The 24937-nt window shown below is 37.7% G+C and overlaps 1 protein-coding gene across 1 annotated transcript in view; it reads right to left on the reverse strand.

Annotated features, from left to right (window-relative positions):
• BCKDHB (branched chain keto acid dehydrogenase E1 subunit beta) overlaps window positions 1-24937 on the reverse strand; it is a 229699-nt gene that overhangs the window by 123710 nt on the left and 81052 nt on the right. The window contains exons 7-8 of the mRNA XM_057527644.1: window positions 22376-22473; window positions 19105-19215 (exon numbers count right to left, since the gene is read on the reverse strand). Coding sequence (XP_057383627.1) covers window positions 19105-19215; window positions 22376-22473 — 209 coding nt within the window. The remainder of the gene's footprint in view (window positions 1-19104; window positions 19216-22375; window positions 22474-24937) is intronic.

The raw sequence follows: 24937 nt of genomic DNA on the forward strand, positions 1-24937 counted from the left end.
GCCACCGCAATGAGAAGCCCCCGCAATGAGAAGCCCATGAACTGCAACAAAGAGTAGCCCCCGCTCACCACAACTAGAGAAAGCCCGCGTGCAGCAATGAAGACCCAACGCAGCCAAAAATAATAAATTAAAATAATAAATTTAAAAAAAAACCGATGTACAGACCTTAATTTAAAAAGACTTCATTGTTAAAAAAAGGTTAACCATCATCTGAGCCTTCATCAAGTCATAATCATTTTGCTGGTGGAGGGTCTCGCCTCAGTGCTGATGGCTGCTGACTTGATCAGGGTGGTGTTTGCTGAAGGCTGGGGTGGTTGCAGCAGTTTCTTAAAATAAGACAATGAAGTTGGCCAATTCAATTGACTCTTCCTTTCACAAATGATTTCTCTGTAGCATGCAGTGCTGTTTGATAGCATTTTACCCAGAGAACTTCTTTCAAAACTGGAGTCAACCTTCTCAAACCCTGCTGCTGCTTTATCAAGTAAGTTTATCCCATACTCTAAATCTTTTGTTGTCATTTCAACAATCTTCACCGCATCCTCACCAGGAGCAGATTCCGTCTCAAGAAACCACTTTCTTTGCTCAGCCATAAGAGCAATTCCTCATCCATTTAAGTTTCATCATCAAGTTGCAGCAATTCAGTCCCATCTTCAGGCTCCATTCTGAATTCTAGTTCTCTTGCTAAGTTCACCACATATGCAATTACTTCCTCCACCGAAGTCTTGAACCCCTCAAAGTCATCCATGAGGGTTGAAATCAACTTCTTCCAAACTCGTGTTAATGTTAATATTCTGACCTCTTCCCATGAATCACAAATGCTCCTAATGGCATCTAGAATGGTGAAACCTTTCTAGAAGGCTTTCAATTGACTTTGCCCAGATCCATAAGAGGAATCACTATCTATGGCAGCTGTAGCCTTATGAACTGTGTTTCTTAAAGACTTAAAAGTCAGAATTACTCCTTGGTCCATGGGCTGCACAATGGATGTTATATTAGCAGCCATGAATACATCATTAACCTTGAACATCTCCACCAGAGCTCCTGGGTGACCAGGTGCATTGTCAATGAGCAGTAATATTTTGAAGAAAAAAAATTTTTTTTTGAGCAGTATGTCTGAACCGTGGGCTAAAATTACTCAGTAAACCATGTTGTCAACAGATGTGCTGTCAACCAGGCTTTATTGTTCCATTTACAGAGCACAGGCAGAGTAGATTTAGCGTAAGTCTTAAGGGCCCTGGGATTTTCAGAATGATAAATGAGCATTGTCTTCAACTTCAAGTCACCAGCTGCACTGGCCCCTAACAAGGGAGTCAGTCTCTCCTTTGCAGCTTTGAAGCCAGGCGTTGACTTCTCCTCTCTAGCTATGAGAGCCATAGAGACATCTTCTTACAACAGAAGGCTGTTTTGTCTACACTGAAAATCTGTCATTTGGTGTAGCCACCTTCATTAATTTTCTCAGCTAGATCTTCTGGATAACTTGCTGTAGCTCCTACACTAGCACTTGCTGCTTTTTTTTTTTTTTTAAATTTATTTATTTATTTATTTTTGGCTGTGTTGGGTCTTTGTTTCTGTGCGAGGGCTTTCTCCAGTTGCAGCGAGCGGGGGCCACTCTTCATCGCGGTGTGCGGGCCTCTCACTGTCGCGGCCTCTCTCGTTGTGGACCACGGGCTCCAGACGCGCAGGCCCAGCAGCTGCGGCTCACGGGCCCAGCCGCTCCGCGGCATGTGGGATCTTCCCAGACCAGGGCCCAAACCCGCGTCCCCCGCATTGGCAGGCAGACTCTCAACCACTGCGCCACCGGGGAAGCCCAGCACTTGCTGCTTTATCTTCCACTTTGATGTTATGGAAATAGCTTTTTTTAAAACCTCACACACCAGCCTCTGCTAGATTCAAACTTTTCTCTGCAGCTTCCCCACCTCTCTCAGCCTTCACAGAACTGAAGAGAGCTAGGGTCTTGCTCTGGACTAGGCTTTGGCTTAAGGGAATGTTGTGGCTGGTGTGATCTTCTATCCAGACCACAGAAACTTTCTCCATATCAGCAATAAGGCTGCTTTGCTTTCTCATCACTCATGTGTTTACTGGACTAGCTCTTTTAATCTCCTTCAAGAACTTCTCTTCTGCGGGAATTCCCTGGCGGTCCAGCGGTTCGGTCTCTGCGCTTTCACTGCCGAGGGCCCGGGTTTGATCCCTGGTTGGGGAACTAAGATCCAGCAAGCCGCGCACAGCCAAGGAAAAAATTTTAAAAAGAACTCCTCTGCATTCGCAACTTGGCTAACTGTTTGGCACAGGAGGGCTAGCTTTCCTGTGTCAGCTTTGGACGTGCCCTCCTCACTAAGCTACATCATTTCTAGCATTTCTAAAGTGAGAGACGTGCGACCCTTCCTCTCACTTGAACACTTAGAGGTCGCTGTAGGGTTATTAACTGGCCTAATTTCAATATTGCTGTGTCTCAGGGAATAGAGAGGCCTGAGGAGAGGGTGAGAGGCAGGAAGAGCTGCTCAGTGGGGCAGTCAGAACACACACATTTGTGGATTAGGTTCACCAGCTACGTGGGCTCAGGCCCTTGTGTCCCAAAACAATCACAATAATAACATCAGAGATCCCTGGTCACAGACCACCGTACCAAATATGACAACAGTGAAAAAGTTTGAAATACTGCAAGAATGACCAACATGTGACAAAGAGACGCAAAGTGAGCAAATGTTGTTGGAAAAATGGTGCCAAGAGACTTGGTTGATGCAGGGTTGCCCCAAACCTTCAATTTTTAAAAACACCATATAGTGGGAAGCACAATAACATGAGGCATGCCTGTATAAGGGGACACATCAAAAAGGATTAGAAATAGAAAAATATAATTATGTAGTTTAATCTTGCTCTGTCTCCAGTTCCATATAGAAGGTAAAAAACAATGCCAAGCAAAAAAAATACGATAGTATGATTTACAAGGTTTATACGGTATGTAAGAATGTTATATTTTTAAAAGCATTATACAGGTGGGCAATGTAAAAGAAAATTACAGAGATGTTGCAAGCTCAAATTCAGAAGCATGTCATCAGCAAAACTCAAACGATAATTTTTAAAGCAATAAGTTAGTTAACTGTAAAATAACTACCCTAACAGGAGGCACTGTTTTACTACAAAACAGGGTTCAAGAATTTAAGACCTCTGGGAATTCCCTGGCAGTCCAGTGGTTAGGACTCCACGCTTTCACTGCCGAGGGTGTGGATTCAATCCCACGTCGGGGAACTAAGATCCCACAAACCACGCAGCACGGCCAAAAAAAAAAAAAAAAAAAAAAAATCCCTGTTTTGTGGAGTAAAGGGAACCCTCCTACACTGTTAGTGGGAATGTAAGTTAGTGCAGCCACTATGGAGAACAGTATGGAGGTTCCTCAGAAAACTAAAAATAGAATTACCATAGGATCCAGCAATCCTACTCCTGGGAATATACCCAGAGAAAACTGTAATTCAAAAAGATACATGCATCCCAATGTTCACTGCAGCACTATTTACAATAGCCAAGACATGGAAACAATCTAAATGTCCATCGACAGATGAATGGATAAAGAAGATGTGGTACACACGTACACACACACACACACACACACACACACACACACACACACACACACACACACACACATATATAATGGAATACTACTCAGCCATAAAAAAGAACGAAATAATGCCATTTGCAGCAACAGGGTTGCAGCTAGAGATTATCATACTAAGTGAAGTAAGTCAGAAAGAGACAAATACCATATGATATCACTATCTGTGGAATCTGAAAGGCACAAATGAACCTATCTACAAAACAGAAACAGACTCACAGACATAGAGAACAGACTTGCGGTTGCCAAGGGGAAGGAGGGAGGGAGAGGGATGGACTGGGAGTTTGGGGTTGGTAGATGCAAACTATTTTATATAGAATGGATAAACAACAAGGTCCTAATGTATAGCACAGGAAACTATATTCAATATCTTGTGATAAACCGTAATGGAAAAGAATATAAAAAAGAATGCATCTATGTGTATAACTGAGTCACTTTGCTGTACAGCAGAGATTGCCACAGCGTTGTCAATCAACTATACTTCAATTTAAAAAAAAAAAGAATTTAAGACCTGAGATTGAACTGTAGTTCTGCCACTTATTAGCAGAAAGGCTTAGGGACGTTTCTAATCTTTCTGAGACTCAGTTTTCTCATCTCTAAAATGGGAGTGATAATTCTTAGCCTATAGCACAACTGAAAGGATTAAATCAGATTATACAGAGTCCTGACAGAAAGCCCACATGAAATAAACACGGACGAAAAAGTACTGCCCCCTCCGGAAATACATTTCTATTGCCAGTATCTTCTATACTTTCAAGTTACGTCACAAATCACAGTTATTTCATCACATCTTGAAAGATATTTATAAAATTCTGCTCAAACTCTGAGAAGCTGCATGCTGTTAAAAAATATTTTAAAACAAGAAAAGAAGAAAAGGGAAAGGCGCTTGAGTCCAGCGATACGGGTGGAGCCCAGCTCGGCCCCTCATCCGCTGTGTTGGCTGGAGCAGGTTCCTCTACGTTTTCTGAACCTCAGTTTCCTCACCTGTAAAATAATGACCCTAATGCCTAATTAGAAGAACTGTCATGACTACTAAAGGAGACATGGTAAAACACATCATTTTAACTTCCTTTATTTACCAATTACCAGACACTATGTTAAGCCTCGTTATGTAAACTATATAACACAAAATTAGATCAGAGCTCATTTTTTATTTTAATCTTCTTCAAAATGTATCTAAAACATAAGTCATACCAAAAATTTGCCAGGTGGCAGGAGTGATACTCTCCACGTATCTTTTCCTACAGGAATTACAAGTTTCTCCTTTAACTTCTTTCACTGAATAACCGAATTATTATTACATATTACATGTCATTTTTGCAATTCAATATGATCATTCAAGAAAAACTGACTGCAGAACTTTTATATACTAGACACTCTTCAAGACCCTTAGGGATACAGCAATAAGCAAAATACACAAAACTCCCTGCCCTCATGGAACTCAGAGTAATGGGCCAAAGGCCATCATTAGTATGTATTAGTCACATCCCAAATATAGCATCCAACAACCTAGAACTTGTTCTGTTCAGTACAACAACCAACTAGTTGTGGTCACAACAAAGAAAATCCAACAGGAACAAGAACTCAGAAGGTGGAACTAAGTTCCAAATTGTCAGCCTTTCTATTTTGGAACAGAACAACCATTCTCATCAGACAGGATGACCTTGCCCTGCCTGCCTGCTTTCTCGGTGAGGTCAAACCTACATCCAAAATAATTCCAAACTAAAAGCTGAGAATTATTTTTATTACTCTTAAAGGAAAGCATTTAATTTTACCACAGATAATATTCAGTCTAAAAAAGATTTCTGAATCATTTCTTTAGTAGGTTTTTGATATTAGAAGCTGCTTATACTTGCAAAAGAAATACATGTAATTTTTAGCATATAACTTAAAATAACCTTATAGTCTACCAACAGAAAAAGATAAACGCTCTCAGGGATTAAACGCATGTTAATTAAATCAGTAATAATCTTAAACCTAAATATCCTTGCACTGCCGGGGAGACATATAATTTTCATCTGGCCGTATTCTTTGATTACATGTTTTCACTAAAAGCTTACTTAGAGACTGAAAGTGAAGAGCAGAGAAAGATTCCTAATTTGTTTTCAATCTAATAGATCATAGTTGTTCTAATATATACTTTATAGAAACCACTTGGGTTGCATTATAATATACGCTCTAGAATAAAAGTACCGTCATACTATTTATGTAGAACTGTAACATAAAATATGCTTAATTTACAATGATGGGGCCAGGCCCCACTATGAAAACCTGGTGATATTAACCATGAAATTTGGTTTAAGAGAGGCCTCTAGTGGTGATGGAAGGTACTAGCTCCCCTTCCCACCCCCCACCCCCACCCCACCCTTGGTAACGTCTTATTCTCATTCATTCTCATATTCTCCCCTCTCCCTCACAAATGTAAAGCCTCAAGCAAAATAGCTAGTATTCAATCCCTGAATTACTCAATTAAGTGCAAGAAATCAACTAAAAAGATGTACATAACTGGTAGTACTGCACCGTTGTGGATTCTCTAAGGGCAAATTCTCCAACTTTCCCATAAAACCAATTTAGAGCCATTCAGTGCAGAGTATAGACCTTAACATTACCTTGCTCGTGTTAGCCGTCTTAATAAAAATGAAATCTATGGTAGTCTAAACCAACCCTATGACGATGGAAACAAACTTAAACACAGAATTAAGTAAGAATTAAAGTCATAAAATATAAGACATACATTTTATGTTTATCTTCAGTGGTACTATGGATCTTCTAAACATGTTTTGCACTATTCACAGTTACACTAATTCATGCCAGGTGCAAATACAAAGACTAAGCAAACTTGGTTCTTTATATATAAATTACTCACATCCAGGGGGCCAACATTTAACTCCCTCCCAGTTTCACTCCTACAATATCCCTTTCCTTTTTTGTGGAAGGACCCTCTGCTCCCAAAACCTCTCCACACCCACCCCTCCCTGCCAGCCTTCCTACTGCCTTACCTTAATGAAGGGTCCCAGTGAAGTCTTTCGAAGTAAGAATGGAAACAATTAGGGTGAAAGGGTAGGAGGAAAGGATGGTAAATCTAGGGACCCTGAGCCCTCCCTCCTAACTATGGTCCCTCCCTTGTGCCCCAGCTGAATTACTTCTAGATTCTGTCTCACATTGTAGTAACACTGAGGCCCTGCCCTGCTCCTATGATAGCCTAACCCCCAAATACTCTGAGACTACAACTGCCTCAATATGTAGCCTAAGAACAACCATTTGTATCTATGGGCACGTCATCATCTTTTGCTACGTAATTTAGGTTTAAAAGAGAAAGGAGGGGGGAAAGCAAAAGAGAGAGAGGTGGAGAGAAGAGTGGAAGGGGTAGAGAAGAAGATTCTTTTTATATCAGGTCCTAACTTTGTTTAAAAAAAACTTTTTTTTAATTAAAAAAAAACACCTCCCAAGTAGATTATACTCAAAAAATTAGATTATCCTTGGGGGTGAGGGGAAGGCTTTGAGACACTTTCTTGTACCACAGTGCGTTTGAACAGAGAAAACTCCTGATCAGAAGCAGTGCCTACGAGCTGTACTGGATGCAGAAGTCACAGGTCACTCCTGGGACCAGCAGAAAGGCCAAAGGGAACAGGCCCAGACTGACCTCTTCCGGCTCTAAATTCCATGACCATGACCCACCTGCAATGCAGACAAGGAAATGAGAAGAGAAAGCTTCTGGAAGAGCCCAAATTGATATCATAAGGTTTGAAGAGTGAAGCATGTGTTCTCAATTCATGAGAAAACTTTACAGGCCTTCCCTGGCCAATGTACATGTCTCGGTTACAAAGTTTGGTCATCTGGATCCCATGCACAGCTGCTGATAATGTGACAGCAAAAAATAGGATAAAAGAAAATTTAAATTTAAAAATGCCTAAAACCATAAAAATTAAGCACAAAAACATATCAATGAAATAAATAGCTAAATACCTCAATAAATGTAAATGTCAATATAGTATGACATCCAAGTTAAATTGGACTAAGTTTTTGTTTTGTTTTGTTTTCGTTTTCAGTTTTAATATTTTTTTAATTGAAGTATAGTTGATTTACAATGTTGTGTTAATTTCTGCTGTACAGCAAAGTGATTCAGTTATACATATATATACATTCTTTTTTTATATTCTTTTCCATTATGGTTTATTACAGGGTATTGAATATAGTTCCCTGTGCTATACAGTACAACCTTGTTGTTTATCCATTCTATATATACTAGCTTGCATCTGCTAACCCCAAACTCCCACTCCATCCCTCCCCCACTCCCTCCCCCTTGGCAACCACCAGCCTGATCTCTATTGGACTAAGTTATTTTTAAAAGATGGAATTATATACATTATATTTTCCTTGAGAAAATATAAGTGAAAAGGCTTTAGAAATTTTGACATCCGAAAGGTTAAGAAGTTTTAAAAATGGCTACACAGAATAGTTTTCATCTATGTAGAAAAATTAATTACCGTAAGGACTCATTTCTCGGAAACTACCGACGGCTGACGTTTACTGTAGTCAATTTCACTTTGATTTTTAGAATAGATATATTGGTCCTATTTTAATTGAATCCAAATGAGTAATTTCTGTACACCATCAGGAAAAAAATTTATTAAAAAAATAAAACACAAGGTCAAACTAAAACTTAAGACTTAAAAAAATGTTTCAACTTAGAATAAATTTGTGGATTTATTCCTAGAGCAATACTCTAGGGTCACTTTTGAACTTTCGTATAAAGCATCAAGAGTAAGAAAAGGCACCAAATTCAAAACATTTCAATATTACAACCGTTTTCACAGCATATTGTCAAACTTTCTCTTGCTGATATTCCTAATAATTTTTCAACAAATTTTTATCGAACACCAAGCCTCCAGCTAGGCATTGTTTCAGGGACTAAGAATTCAACAGATAAAATCCCTGCCCTCACAAAATTTACCTTCTAATGGGGGAAGATCAACAATACAAAAATTACATAATATGTTAGATCGTGTTCACCTTTTTAGAGAAAAAGAAAGAAGAGGTGACAAGGAGTCTTGGCAGGACGGATGGGACTCAGTATTTATTATATAAGCTGGTCAGCGGAAGCCTTCAGGAGAAAATGATATTTGAGTGGTGACCTAACAGAATCACTTGGTTGAGAGTCAGCCAGGAGCATTTCCTGAAGGCTGACTGGGCAGAGGCGTGTGCAATGTGGTGAGATCAGGGGAATGCCTGTAGACCTTGGTTAGAAATTTGACTTTTCCACTGAGTTGAATGGGAAGCCACTGAGGCCTTTTGAGACTAGAAGGGATATTATATGACTCATGTTTCAAAGGATCACCTCTGCCTATGGCAAGGATAGGACAGAAGCAGAGACAGTGGTTAGGAGGCTACGGCCAAAACCCAGGTGAGAAAGGCTAGTGGTTTGGAGCAGGATCAAGGGTAATAGCAGTAGAAGTGGTGGTCAAATTTTGGACATATTGTGTAGACAAAGCCAGGAGGATCTGCTTTGGAATTGAATGTGGGAAAGCAGAGCAGGAGAGAGAGAGAAATCAAAGACGCCAGGATGTAAAGGCAAACCCTTACTTATTTCAGTAATTAGCATAATATAATCTTCAATTAAAGTGTAAGAATGTCAAAATTAGGCGTCAATTTTCTCTTCTCTATCACCCACACCTTGTAAATGGTCGTTTCTTTCTTTTTTGCAGCGTTGAATGTAGCGCTCTAAGTTGAATGACAATATGATTCTTGAAATCTCGAGTTTCCTTCAAAGCCTGTCATTCTCTTGCCAAAATCAAGTTTTGTTTTGTTTTTTTGTGAGCAGCTTCTCTGAATTTCCACTCATTAAAAAAGAATCTTCATCTCAAGCTGGACAGCAGCTCAAGGACTGTGCCTGGCCACTGCTTTGTTAGCCTGCAGTTCACTTCTAAATGCATTTTTTTTTTAATTTATTTTATTTATTTACTTTTTGGCTGTGTTGGGCGCGGGCTTTCTCTAGTTGCGGTGAGCAGGGGCTACTGTTCGTTGCGGTGCGCGGGCTTCTCATTGCGGTGGCTTCTCTTGTTGCGGAGCACGGGCTCTAGGCACGTGGGCTTCAGTAGTTGTGGCACGTGGGCTCAGTAGTTGTGGCTCGCGGGCTCTAGAGCACAGGCTCAGTAGTTGTGGCACACGGGCTTAGTTGCTCCGCGGCATGTGAGATCTTCCCAGACCAGGGCTTGAATCCGTGTCCCCTGCATTGACAGGCGGATTCTTAACCACTGCACCACCAAGGAAGCCCCTAAATGCATTTTGAATGTGGTCTGTATCTCAGCAGAAAAGACCGTTCAAACCCACAACACTTAACCACTGTTCTGACTCCTGGGAAGTCTTGGGAAGAGCAGCTCTACCGCTCTTGGGATGAGAGGTCCTGCTTCTTATCAGTGTGACAGCTGAGCTTTGTTAGGACAGCCCTGAATAACAATAGAAACTCCCCCCTGGCCAGAGCTCATCAAGGCTCTCCCTGAGTCTACAGAAAGGTCCATTACAATACAAATTCAAGAAACGAATCAATGGGAACACAATGTTTTTTTTTTTTATTTCATTCTTTTCTTTTTTTTACTTTCTGTTGAAGGATAACATACACAAAAAAGCACACAAAATGAGTGTTCTGCTCAGTTTTCAAAAATTGAACCTGTATAACCAGCACTCAGAACAAGAAACTGTTACCAGCATCCCATACCCTTCAGGCCCCCTTCCAATTTATTAACCACCATATGACAATCACTCACCTGACTCCTAATACCATAGATGGGTTTTGTCTATCTGTGCACGTTATATAAATAGAATCATACAGTATGTACTCGTTCGGGCCTAGCTTTTTTAAGTCACATTGTTTGTGAGGTGAATACACAGTGTTCCATTCAATTTGTAAGTCATTTATTTTCATTGCTGAAAATATCCTATTATAATGTTTCATCCTCTGGCTGGTGTACATGTAGGTAGTTCACAGTGTGAGGCTATTAGAAATAGTGCTCTGTGAACATTCTTGAACTTATCTTTTATACATTTCTGTTGGGTATATACACAGGAGTGGATTGCTGGGTCATAGGATTCAGCCAGGTAATGCCAAACAATTTTTTTAAATGGTTGTACCAATTTATATTCCCAATGGTAGTATATGAGAGATGGATTGTTCCATATCCTTGGCAACACTTGGTTCTGAGGGATATTTTTCATTTTAGCTGGAATGCTGTGTCTTTAGTGGTATCTCATTGTGGGTTTTTTTTTTTTTTTGCATGTCCTGATGTCTAAAGAACTTGAATAATTTGCCATATGTTTATCAGCCATTTGGATATATTTTTTCATGAAGTGCCTTTTCAGGACTTTTGCCCATATTTCTATTGGATGTCTGTTTTTTCCTTTTGATTGTAACAGTACTTTATATTTCTGAATACAAATTTCCATGAGTTTCTCCAAATGTGTCGATTTATTCTCTTACTGAGGCCTTCTGTTGAGTAAATTCTTAATTTTAATGAAGTCCAGTTTTATCAGCCTTTTTTTAATGTTAACATTTCTGAGTTTTTGTTTTGTTTTTTCTAATTAAGAAATCTTTGACTGCACAGGATCATAAAGATATTCACCTATTCTCCTAAGAGCTTTTTCATTTTCTCTCTCACAATTAGATCTGCAATCCTCCTGGAACTGACATGTGTTTCACGGGTTAACATTATTTTCTGTGGTACCCAACTAAAACAGCATCATTTACGGAAAAGTCCATCTTGTCGTCTCTGAATTGCAAAGTCACCTTTGTCCTGAATCAAATGACCAACAGATATATTTCTGTACTTTTTATTCTGCTCCATTGGTCTATATGTCCATCTTTATACCAATACAATGTTCTAATTCCTACAGCCCTGTGACATATCTTGCCTATAACACATTTGATAATTAAGTCCTCTAGCTTTATTCATCTTCAAGACTGTAAGGCCAAGAAGAGCCAAGGCAATCAATTAACATGGTATGTGCTTCTATTTGTTTGGATCTTCTTTAATTTCTCTAAATATTTTGTTATTTTTCTGCATAAAGTTTTCCCACACACATCACTCCATTTCTTCCTAGGTGTTTGATTTTTTTGATGCTTTTTAAAATATTATCAATTTCTGAATTAATAATATTTCAAATTAATTTCAAATATTATTTCCATTATTATCAATTTCAATTATTATCAATTTCTGTGGCTGGTATATAAAAATACAGTTGATTATTGTATATTGACCTTGTTTCCAGGGGCCTTGGTAAACTCATTTAATTCTAATAATCTGCCTGTAGATTCCACTGATATACAAGTATATATATACTTTCTTATATACAAGTCATACAATCTACGGATAAGTTTTATTTCTTCCTTTTCAATCCATATGATTGTCATGTCTCTTGCCTTTAAGTATGAGCAACCTGGGGACTTCCCTGGTGGTCCAGTGGTTAAGACTCCACACTTCCAAGGCAGGGGGCGCGGGTTCCATCCCTGGTTGGGGAACTAAGATTCCCACATGCCACTCAGCGCGGCCCAAAAAATTAAAAAAAAAAAAAGTATAAGCATCCTGTTGCAGTCCTGATCTCAAGGGGAAAACTGTCAAAATTTCACTGGGAAATATTTTAGCCACGGGCTTTCTGTAGCTACTCAGCACTACAAGATAACCTATTCTTTATCAGATTAAATCTTGTTTATAAAACAAGATAAAGGTACTCTTTATCAAGTTAATAGAATTCCCTTTCACTTCTAGGTTGCTAAGAAATTTTAACCATGAATGGATATTGACTTTTAACAAACGTTTTTATTAAAATAATAAGATAATAAGATTGCTTTTGCCATTTTCTGTTCAAGTAGGGAATTGTAGCAACCCCTTTGTGAATGTTTGTGATCATCGAACACCCCTTGCATATTTGGAATAAACCCTCATGTTGGCCTTTTCATATTGCTGGGTTTGACTTTCCAATATTTTGTTTCTGATTCTCCCATCTTTGTTCATAAGAAAAATGTGTCTATAATTTTGCTTTATGTACAATCCTAAACAGGTATGATATGAAGATTATGCTGGCCATATAAAAAGAATTTAGAAGTTTTCCCTCTGGTTCTACTGTCTGTGAAAGTTTGCTTAAAAATTGTGTTTTAGGGCTTCCCTGGTGGCACAGTGGTTAAGAATCCGCCTGCCAACGCAGGGGACACGGGTTCAAGCCCTGGTCCAGGAAGATTCCACATGCCGCGGAACAACTAAGCCCGTGCGCCACAACTACTGAGCCTGCGCTCTAGAGCCCACGAGCCACAACTACTGAGCTCATGCGCCACAACTACTGAAGCTCACGCGCTCTAGAGCCTGTGCTCCGCAACAAGAGAAGCCACCGCAATGAGAAGCCTGCACACCGCAACGAAGAGTAGCCCCCACTCGCTGCAACTAGAGAAAAGCCCACACACAGCAACAAAGACCCAACACAGCCAAAACTAAATAAATAAATTTATATTAAAAAAAATTGTGTTTTATAACATTGTAAATCAACTATACTTCAATTAAAAAACAAAAATAAAGAAAACCGTGTTTAAAGAATTCTTTAGTAAAGCCATATGGGCCTAGGGCTTGCCCCATATACGCTTGATAAAAATGGATTAAATTTCTTTGATACCTGACTATTCTGGTTTCCTAATTCCTCTTTTATTAATTTTGAAAAATTTGTATTTTCCCAGGAATTTGTCCATTTCACCCAAAACTTATTTGTAAAATTATTCATAATACCCTCTTATTACCTTTCTAACGTCTGTAGACTCTGCTGTGATTTCCCCTTCTTTAGGAGGATATTTATCATTTGTGTTTGACCTATTCTTTTCATTAGTCTTGTTAAAGATTTACCAAATGTATTACTCAAATAGTCTTGTTAAAAAAAAAAAGTCTTGTTAAAAGTTTATCAAGTATGTTAATCTTTTCAAAGATCTAAAATTTACTTTATTAAATATCTCTATTTTATATTTTCTGTTTCACTGATTTCCACTCTTTATTACTTCATTTCTTTTATTTTTCTCTAGGTTTGATCTTCTTTCTGGAGATGGAAACTCAGATTGTTAATTTTTTTGTTATTATTTTTGTTTCCTAAATAAACGTATTTACAGCTATAAAGTTCCCTCTAAGCATGACTTTAGCTAAATCCTTACACTTTTTTTTTTTAATCCTTACACTTTTGATAGGTAGTATCTTCATAACCATTCAGTTCAGTATCTTCTCTAATTTCTGTTGCAATTTCTTTTACAACCCATGGTTATTTAAACACAAATTATTTGATTTGTAGGAAGTTGGGGCTTTTCTGGTTGTCTTTTTTTTTTTTTTCCTCAATTTCTAACTGAATTTTACTGTTGTCAGAGAACACTCTCTAAATGATTTCAAACTCTGAAATTTGTTACGGTTATATTTATGTCCCAGCATCTGGTCAATTTTGACAAATGTTCTATATTCAAATGAAAAGAATGATTCCTTGAATAGTTGGGTGTACAATCAGCACAAGTTTACTAACTCTTCAGATGTTGTCTCCTTGCTTGATCAGTCTTTAAGAGGGGTGTCAAAGTCTCCCACTCTGATTGTGGATATGTCTATCTCCTTTAAGTTTTGTGTTTTGCTTGTTTTCCTTTATGCATTTTGAAGATATGCTATTAAGGACACACAGATTTAAGATTGTGACATCTTCATGATAGACTAATCCCTTTAGCATTATGAAATATTCCTCTTTATTTCTAGTAATGCTCCTTGCCTTAAAGCTGTATTTGAAATTATTGATAGTATAACTATACCAACTTTATTTTTCCACCCCTTTCTAACTTTTCTGTGTCCTTATATTTAAACTATGTCTCTTTTAATCTGTATGTTTGTCAGTATCATTTTTTTTAATGAAGTCTGACAATCTTAGGCTTTTACTAGGATTATTTAATTAATCTGTATTCAATCTAATTACATAAATACCTGGGTTTTTATCTGTCATCTCACTATCTGTTTTCTATTGACACATCTGTTTTTTGTACATATTTTTCTTTCTTTCTTTTGGTCTAACCAAATATTTCTATTAATATATAGTTCCCTTTTTAACCTGCTAGATACATACTTTCACTATTATTTCAGTTGTCACTCTAGAGATTACAACATGCATCCTTGACTTATTATAATCTAATACAAACTTTACACTAACAATCCTAGAACAACAGAATGTTTTAACTCCATGTAAGCCCATCCTGACTTTCTTCTAGGATCATTTTCCCCTCTGTCTAAAGAATTCCCTTGTAGTATTTCTTTTGGTGAAAATACACTGGTGGTAAATTCTCTCAATTTCTATTTGCCTAAAGTATTTACTTCACTTTAATTTTAAAAGGATGTTTTCTCTGGGTATAGAATTCTAGGTTGGCATCTCTGGCAATTTAAGATGCCATTCCATTGTGTACGTAGGTGTGGTTTTCTTTGAATATATCCTTCTTAGAGGTCCACAAAGCATTTTGAACATATGAGTTCCTTCTGAAAATTTCATGAGAAATATTTTTAGATATTGTTTCTGACCAATTCATTCTTTCTCCTCCTTCTATATTCAAATTGTATACAGGACAGATCCTTTGACCAGATCCCAAATGTTTTTCATGCTCTTTTCTGTTTTAGTCTATTTTTTTCTTCCCTGTGCTTCAGTTTGGACATACTAACTTGCCTTCTAGTTCATTAATCGTATCATCTACTAAGGCTAATATGTTTTTAAAAACATCCATTGAGTTCTTATTGTCAAAAAAAATTTTGTTTCCACAATGTTTGATACACACACACACACACACACACACACACTCCAATTCTCTAGAATAATTCTCCACCTTCTTACCGCTCTTGTCCCTTTTTTCTCTATGTTCCTAAACATAATAATCTTAAAGTCCTTGTCTGCTAACTCCGATATCTGGATCACCTGAGTTTCTGCTTTCATTGGTTTGTTTTCTCCTGGTTTTTGGTCATATGGTCCTGTCTCTTTATATACTTAGTAATTTTTTTTACTGAAGGCTGATTGATAAGAGGTTCCACATGATGAGAGGATGCCTCCTTGCTCTGCTGGGCAGATAGAGCAGAAGGTAAATTACATTAATTCAATGAGGAACTGAGAGGGGTAGAGGCTGCATGTGGGTTTGGGAAGATGTAATCTATTTCTGATTTGCCTCTAATGAAAGACCTGACTCCACAGCTCTCAACTGAGAGTATGATTGGGCTTTGTCACTTCAGCCTCAAGTGATGGCTTGGCTTTTCAGATATGTTCTGCTTAGCTCCTATCATACACAGCTTTAGAATTTGGCAAATATTCATGTTTTGAGAGAGAAAGACCAACTGTGTGTTTAAGACCCTTCAAGTTTCCAATTCTGTGCTTCCAGCCCCATGAAACAAGGGTTCTATACACTTGGATTCTCAGTTTCTAGTGGAGACTCACTGGTGTCCCCAAGTGAAGAGCAGCTGCAGGTAAGTGTCAATTTACCACTCATTTCAGGCCTTTCCACTCTCATCACTGGTGTTCTTAAGCCACTCCACCCCTGCCCACACCCCCAGGCCCCAGGGTAGGTCTCTGTCTCCTAAGCACCTCAAAACTCGAGAATTTCTGTTCTACTTTCCAGTGGCTTCCAGCTAGCTTAGGTCTTTAATATTGGGTTCAGAACTGAGTAGATAAACTGACTACAGGTTTTAGGCCCACTCAGGTCTCCCAATTTTGTAGTTCCCCTGAGCAACGATCAAAAACCCTGCTACTTGGATGGACATGGATGGTATTATGCTTAGTGAAATAAATCAAACAGAGAAAGACAAATACTGTATGGTATCACTTACATGAGGAATCTAAAAAATACAACAAACTAGTGAATATAACAAAAAAGAAACAGATTCACAGATATAGAGAACTAGTGGTTACCAATGGGGAGAGGGAAGGAGGGAAGGGCAAGATAGGGGTGAAGGATTAAGAAGTACAAACTACTATGTATAAAATAAATAAGCTACAAGGATATATTGTACAGCACAGGGAATATAGCCAATATTTTATAACTTTAAATGGTATACGAACAATAAAAATTTTGAATCACTGTGTTGTATACCTGCAACTAATATAATATTATAAATCAACTATACCTCAATAAAAAAATAATTGGAAAAAAAACCACTGCTGCTCTCTCTGTCCCCAAGCAACTGTTCAGGCTTATAACTTTCAAACAATGCTTCAAAGCTTAAGCAAAAGTATGACTATGTTCCACAGTCCTTTTACTATGCACAGTATGCTAATGCATATGTTCAATAAATTATTTTTACCTTTAATAGGCTTTTCATGATTAGGTATTCCAAAAGATGCATTTTGGTGTTAACATGTAATGAATAAAGCTGAGGGATCTAATTTTGTCATAAGACAAAAATAACCGATAAAACACAGCGCTAACTGAAAGAGATAATAAACATAAATCTTGAATACTATAGAATTCAAGAAGATAAAGAAAAGCTGAATCGTAGTTAAACAAACAAACAAAAAATCCCATTTTTAATATCAGTGTTTGGCTATAGGGCCCTCTTGCTTAAAATCATCTTCAATTCCTAGAAGATTCCAAGTATCAAAGATGTTCTCTCTTTTGATACATGAAAAGAAAACCAAAGGTGTACCATGATCAACAATGAAGAGAGGCACAAATATACCCAAAGTAATCAAGAAATGACAAACTGGCTTTCACTGACATAACTGGAGGGTCATCAGCTGGAAAAATAACATGATGAAAGCACCCCAACAGGAAACTAAACTAGTGATGCAAACGAGTCAGAGGTTTGCTGCATCACTTTCTCATTCATTAGAGGCTTTTGGTCTCCTCTTTCATCTTCTCCAGTCGTACAGAGCCCTAAGGAACAGGGTCTACATTCCAGGACCATACAAAGATGCTACCAGTAGATTTAATAAAGGGTGGGGGCAGGGGGGTGCCCATAGAAACAAACTGATATAAATACAAATAATTTCCCACTTCCTTCTTCCTCTACTTCTCCTCACTTTACTTTCATGGTTACCAACTGCAGTATTATTATATTTGTGTTTTACCATAAGCTGCTACAAATTTTTTTGAATGTATAATGTATATAAGTACGAGTACTTGTCCTGACCATACATCAGTACCCTCCACTGCACCATGACAAAGCATCATATCCTCACGCAAAAGCACAATTCACATTATGAATACAAACCCCAAGTAGGGGAGACACGGTGCAAACAAGAAGCCTGCTCTGGGGCAAAGGCTATCAGTCCCAGTTTGACCATAATTTGGAACATCTGGCTATTTGAAAGGAAATGCAATGTCTGACTTGATTTGAAAATGCCTGCAAAAAGCATTATTTCATGCAGTTATACATAGTTCAACCTAAAACACTGCTCCTAATTATGGAAACTACGAACATACGGACTTAGAATATTGTTGAAACCATTTGTAACCATCTCAAGTGTTTAGACAGTGTCCAGTAAGTCTACAGAACATTTACTATAACAAATCTTAAATCTTCCTCTAAATTATGAAATGATCTTTACCTAAAACACCCTATGCTATACTTTTACAGCAGCAGTAACTGCAGATTATTTTTATGTAATAACCTAAGAAACAGCCTGTAAAAGCTACAAAAATGCCAAAGCTCTTGAAAATAATAAATGTGTAATACTCTAGGTCTTATGGCTCATTTGCTATAAAAATAGATCAAGAAAAAGTACATGCAATGTTACCTAAACTTTAGTAGATAAGACCATCACATACACAAAAAAGAATTTAACTTTCCTTATGTACCAATTTGGTAATAGATGCACTTCAATTTATCTAGACATTAATATGAAAGGTATCAGCTATAGCCAAGTAAATGAGAACTAAACTATATTCTTGAGAGGGGACTATGTGAATCCTATTAATAGTAAGAAAAAGACAAATCTAAACAGGCCAAAGTTCAAGAGACGATTTAGATAGAAAACTGTAAATCAGAGCAGCCAGAATCCCACAATGTAACATGAAACTGTGATTCACAGTATTTTTTAAAAATAATCCATCTCCATCTCTTTTGGAGAAGGGACAAATGAGAATTCAGCCAAATTATTTAGCTGGCTATATTCAACGTAGCTTATTGAACCATAACCAATAAGAAGTTTAAAAACACAGGTGATTTCAACATCCCTGATATACTCTCATTTCCAATGGTGCATTATTCACACAAGTCAACACGAGCTGGCTGCATGAAGGACAGAGAGTTGTAATATTTTAAACACAGAACTATGGGAGGAAAAAAAACCTGAAGTGATTTGTTTCCTTGAGCATTAAGCTCATACATTTCTTTCAGGGTGTAAATTTTAAAGTTTTAATATCAGTGGAAAAGCCTCATGAAGCTCACAATTTTATAACAATTCTTTGCAAAGAGCCAACAAATTTGGCCCCAGATTTTGAGGAAATGACACTATCAACACTATATTCATACCTTGCAAACTGTATCCACATCCCAAGGTATTATAGTCCTCAGATCAATGACCTCACAAGACACTCCAAGCTTCTCTTGAGCCATGGAAGCCACCTCTCGGATCACATGAACCTGAAATAAAAAGGGAAATATGCAGAGGATGACTAAAGAAAAAAACTTAGTTGAATTCTGACATTCTTAATAGAGATAGTGTTTAAAGTTAGAGGAATTGATTTGCAAGGAGAATTTCTTTTAGACATGTTGAACCCCATATTCCAACCAAATAATCAAATATAGATGTCCAGAAAACAGCTGGAAAGAGGTTCTTTGAGAAAAGGAGAGCAGTCATTGCCAGAGATACTGATTCCAAAGATATCAACACACAGAAGGTTAATAAAGTCACAGGAGTAGGTTGAGTTTCTAGAAAAAGTATACAGAAGGAGAAGTAAAGGGCAAAAATCATGGGACCCTGTACATGACCAACATTTAAGAGGAAAGTAGAGGAAGAGGAGCTGAAGAAGAAGAGGAAGAGGGAGAGAAGGAGGAGGAAGAGAGAGTAGGAGAAGAAGGAGTGGGAGGGAGGGGTAGGGGGAGAAGAAAAAGAGGAAGGGGAAGAAGAAGAATAAAGAAGAAAGAAGAAAGGAGAAAGAGAAGGAGAAGGAGAAGAAGAAGAAGAACAAGAAGAAGGAGAAGGAGGAGAAGGAGAAGGAGAAGGAGAAGGAGGAGGAGGAGAAGGAGAAGAAAAAGAAGGGAGAAGAAGAAGGAGAAGAAGGAGAACAGTTAAAAGAAACAGAAAGAAAATCGGAAGACAATATATCCAGAAGCTAAAGAAAGGTTTCATAGAGATAGTAGCCAGCCAGTGTCACATACCATAACAATATGAGGTAAGGGTTGGATTTAGCAATTAGAAGATTAGCAACGTTAGCAGAAACAGTTTTAACTACTGAGAACAGAACTCATAAGGTAAATGAGTTTAAAAAAAAAAAAGAACATAAGGAAGTGAAGGAATTAAATACAGGTAGTAGAAAATAGTTGTTTAAGTTTAGTGATAAAAGAAAGGAGATACACTGTTATTTAAGGGGAAAGTAGGATAGAGCAAAGGTATTTTTTAAATAGAGAAGAGAGACACACTTTTATTTATTTATTTTTAACATCTTTATTGGAGTATAATTGCTTTACAATGTTGTGTTAGTTTCTGCTGTATAACAAAGTGAATCAGCTATATGTATACATACATCCCCATATCCCCTCCCTCTTGTGTCTCCCTCCCACTCTCCCTATCCCACCCCTCTAGGGGGTCACAAAGCACCGAGCTGATCTCCCTGTGCTATGCGGCTGCTTCCCACTAGCTATCTATTTTACATTTGGTAGGACACACTTTTTTTAATCAGAGGGACATGAAAAGGAGAAACTGAAGATGCAGGAGAGAGGGACCAGCTAATGAATCACAGTCCTGGAGAAGAAATGGAATACATTCTGAAACAGATTTGGAGAAGTAGCTGTGAAAACCAGACACTTCTTGGAAGACAAAAGGGCAAGAGACAAGGATTGGCAGCAGAAGTGGTAAGTGTGAAGGAAAAGCGAGCTGGGGGAATTAGTGTTGAATACACTCTAACTTCCCTATTAAAAAGAAAGACAAGGACACATGCTGAGCCTTTTTTTTTCTTTTTCTTTTTTAAAAAATTTTTATTGGAATATAGTTGATTTGAGAGTGGGCTTTTTAAAAGGGACTCAAGGAGAGCAGAAAAGTTTTGCAAAAACCACTGTGGGCACCATCATCGGATGTGACTCTCCAGGCAGTATGATTATCTCACTGGAGGTGAGAAACCACAAAGACTACAGCTCTCCAAGCCAAAAATCAAATGGAGAAGAGTGTAGGAGGTTGTAGGATTGCAAATGATTTTCATTATCTTCTTTATACTATGTGGTATTAAATTTTCTAAAATAAGCAAGTATTTCTTTTACACAGAAAAAAGAAAAACTGACCATTTCTTTAAAAGGAGAGATAGAAGTCTATGGCTAGAGAAAGAGTCCTGAGCTTAAAAGTTTGGAAGCAGAGTGATATGATAATAAGCTCTGGGGAAAACTGAAATAGATCATCAGTTCAACTGAAAAGAGAAAGGTATGGCATAATGAGGCTGGACCACTGGCGGGTCCACGTAGCCAGCAAAGTAATCACGAGAGATGGCAGCAGAGGGGATGAAAAACATCATTAATCATTGGGGAAATGCAAATCAAAACCACAGTGAGATATCACCTCACACCTGTCAGCATGGCTATCACCAAAAAGCACACAAATAACAAATGTTGGCAAGGATGTGGAGAAAAGGAACCCTCCTACACTGTTGGTGGGAGTGTAAATAGGTGAAGCCACTGTGGAAAACAGTATGGAGGTTTTGTAAAAGACTAAAAATAGAGCTACCATGTGACCCAGCAATTCCACTACTGGGTATATGTCCAAAAACAGAAACAAAACACTAACTGGAAAAGATAGCAGCATTATTTACAAGTGCCAAGGTATGGAAGCAAACTTACGGTCCATCAACAGATGAATGGATAAAGAATATGTGGTGTATATATATACAATGGACTACCACTCAGCCATAAAAAAAGAATGAAATTTTGCCATTTGCAGCAAAATGGATAGACTTGGAGGGCATTATGCAAAGTGAAGTAAGTCAGAAAGAAAAACACAAATACTGTAGGATATCACTTATATGTGGAATCTAAAAAATACAACAAACCAGTGAATAAAACAAAAAGGAAGGAGACTCACAGATACAGAGAACAAACTAGTGGTTACCAGTGGGGAAAGGGAAGGGGAGAGGGGCAATAAAAGGATGGGGGATAAAAAAAAGGAGGGGTTATAATGGGATTATATGAAATCATGTGTGTGAAACTTTTGAAAACTGTAAAAGCACTACAGAATGTAAAGAATCTCTTTCAGTAAAATAATAATAATGGCAAAAAAAAATAAGAAGATGGTATGTCAAAAGCAGCAACAAGTAGTGAGAATACGTAGTGTATGCTTCAAAAGAACATGTCTTTAATACGTTTTTGTAAACTCTCAACATATTTTTAATGGCTTCACCATATGCATGTAAATTTTAATACGACTGAAAATGCATCTCACCTTCAGTCAGAAATCAGTACCAGATACAGATGTAGCATCAAACAAGACTTAAATTCGAGACATAAGGAAGACATTTTCAATGCTTCACAGAATCAGAATTAAAAATGAGGGCTTCCAAACACAAGAGGGACGATACCAGTTGCTATAACGGTTACTGACCTGAGTGCCCCAGGCAACTAGAGTGACATCACTCCCTTCTTGGATGACTTCGGCCTGGGACAGGGGGATGTTGTATGGTTCTGTGGGAACCTGTTCCACTGAATACAAAACAAGGAAAAAAATGCAAGGTTAATTATTTTTTCACATGTCACATTTGTGCATAAAAGAATATAAGAACCTCATTGTGGCAAAGCTTTATTGTGTTTATTCTTCCCCCAAATTCCAGAAGTTATTTTTAACAGAAATACCATTTATTATATGACATTACTACACAGATGAAAAACTACCATCAAATCAGCTATCTTGGAACAGAAAAAGGACTTCAGGGAAAAACTAAGAAAATCTTAATAATCTTGGGCATTAGATAATAATGTAACAACACTGGTTTATTAATTGTAACAAGTGTACCATACTAACATAAGACGTTAATAAAAGGGGTTCTTATAGTACGATAGTATTTACTATCGAAAAAAATTTGGGTATAATGGACCTGTGCAGTTCAAACATAGACATATGTAAATCTTGTTTTCTTCCCACAAATATAATCACGCTGCACACATTATTTAGAACCCTTCTATAATCTCCTTTTTCCACTTAGCAATATATCTTGGTCATGTTTTCATATCAAAAGTATAGTTTTTTAAATCATATTTGTAAGTAAAAACTATCACGTTTAATGGTGCTGTTATGAGTGATATGGTAGAAAATTTTATTCCTTTTATTTTTGTGTATTTCCAATCCAATGACCTTTCTATAACCAGTGCCAGAGAGAGATGAATAAGCTTTAAGTCATGTATATGTTTAAATAAAATAAAATTAATTAAGTAACAAAATGGTAAAACCTATAAAACTACTTTTGTGGGTAAACCTCAACACAGATGACAATTAAGCCAAGAAACCTGACACATAGCTGTTAGAAAACATATAAGGGACGTCCCTGGTGGTCCAGAGGAAACAAGAACAACAACAAAAACAAAAATGTACAGTCTAACCTCAAGAAAACATATAAGCATTAAAAGCATTTTTTTTAAGTTTTTTTGTGTAGCACACAAACTATGTTGAGTCAGATACTTCCAACTATCTAAACCAGGAGTGGGCAAGTCAACTTTTGTAAACAATGTTTTATTGGCATACAACCTCGTCCATTCATTTACATGTTATCTGTGCCTGTTCTTGCCCTTCAACAGCAGAGCTGAGTAGTTGTAAGAGACAGCATAGCCTATAAGCCTAAAATATTTACTATCTGTCCCTTTCCAGAAAATGTTTCCCAACCTCAATTCTAAACAGTGCATTCAGAGGTTAATTCCAGCCCGTTCACTGATGGCTGAAATCCAGTATTAGATGGATGAATGGATGGACCAATGGATATATGGATGGATGGACAAAGGAACTGACAAATAGGAAGACAGACATGTTCAACTGGAATAACACATTTTACTTAGCAGTTCTCAGCTGCTAAACCAAAGCGGTGGTCAAGAACAACGCTGATAACCTCTGGCAAGCGTGCTCCTTGCCATCATCAAGTCTTCTTTCTCCAAGCAGCAAGATCTGCACACTGAAAGACAAGGCTTGAAGCCAGGACACACTCCGCCTTGCTCGTGAGTCAGCGGCCACCATTCAAGAGCCTTGTCTTTGCTGCCTTGTGTTATAAATCAGTTGCCAGCTGGTAATTAGCAAATCCCTGGAACACACCGCTCTAAGGGCTGGCGTACCAAAAGAAATGGGTTGGCATCTTGGCCCACCTCCTTTGAAAAACTGCCAGTGAGTGACTAACTGTTTCATTGTATTCAATAAATTACCCAGAATAATAAGACCTCATCACTTTAATAATTAATTAAGGGACAACATGGCAAACAAAGCTTAGTCCTCCACCAAAAAAAAAAAAAAGCATGCCAAGAACGAGATTCAAGAAGAGTCTTATATTTAAACGAACCCAAAAAATCACTCCTTAGCTTTGCATAAATTTAATCCTGAGAGGAGGAAAATAAAAGTGCAATTTTATGGATTAAAGACCTAAACGTAAGACTGGAAACCATAAAACTTCCAGAAGAGAACACAGGCCAAACACTTTTTGACATAAATCAGAATATTTTCTTGGATCTGTCTCCTCAGGCAAAAGAAACAAAAGCAAAAATAAACAGATGAGACCTAATTAAATTAAAAGCTTTTGCACAGCAGAGGAAACCACTGACAAAATGAAAAGAAAATTTACTAAATGGAAGACAATATTTGCAAATAATATGACCAATAAGGGGTTAATATCCAAAATATATAAACAGCTCATACAACTCAGTAACAAAAAAAAAAAAAAAAACTGATTAAAAAATGGGCAGAAGACCTGAATAGACATTTTTCCAAAGAAGATATACAGATGGGCAACAGGCACATGAAAAGATGCCCAACATTGCTAATCATCAGGGAAATGCAAGTCAGAACCACAATGAGATATCACCACATACCTGTCAGAATGGCTATTGTCAAAAAGAACACAAATAACAAATACTGGCAAAGATGTGGAGAGAAGGGAACCCTTCTACACTGTTGGTGGGAATGTAAACTGGT

The sequence above is a fragment of the Balaenoptera acutorostrata genome, chromosome 14, assembly GCF_949987535.1.
Source record: "Balaenoptera acutorostrata chromosome 14, mBalAcu1.1, whole genome shotgun sequence".
Classification (NCBI taxonomy): domain Eukaryota; kingdom Metazoa; phylum Chordata; class Mammalia; order Artiodactyla; family Balaenopteridae; genus Balaenoptera; species Balaenoptera acutorostrata.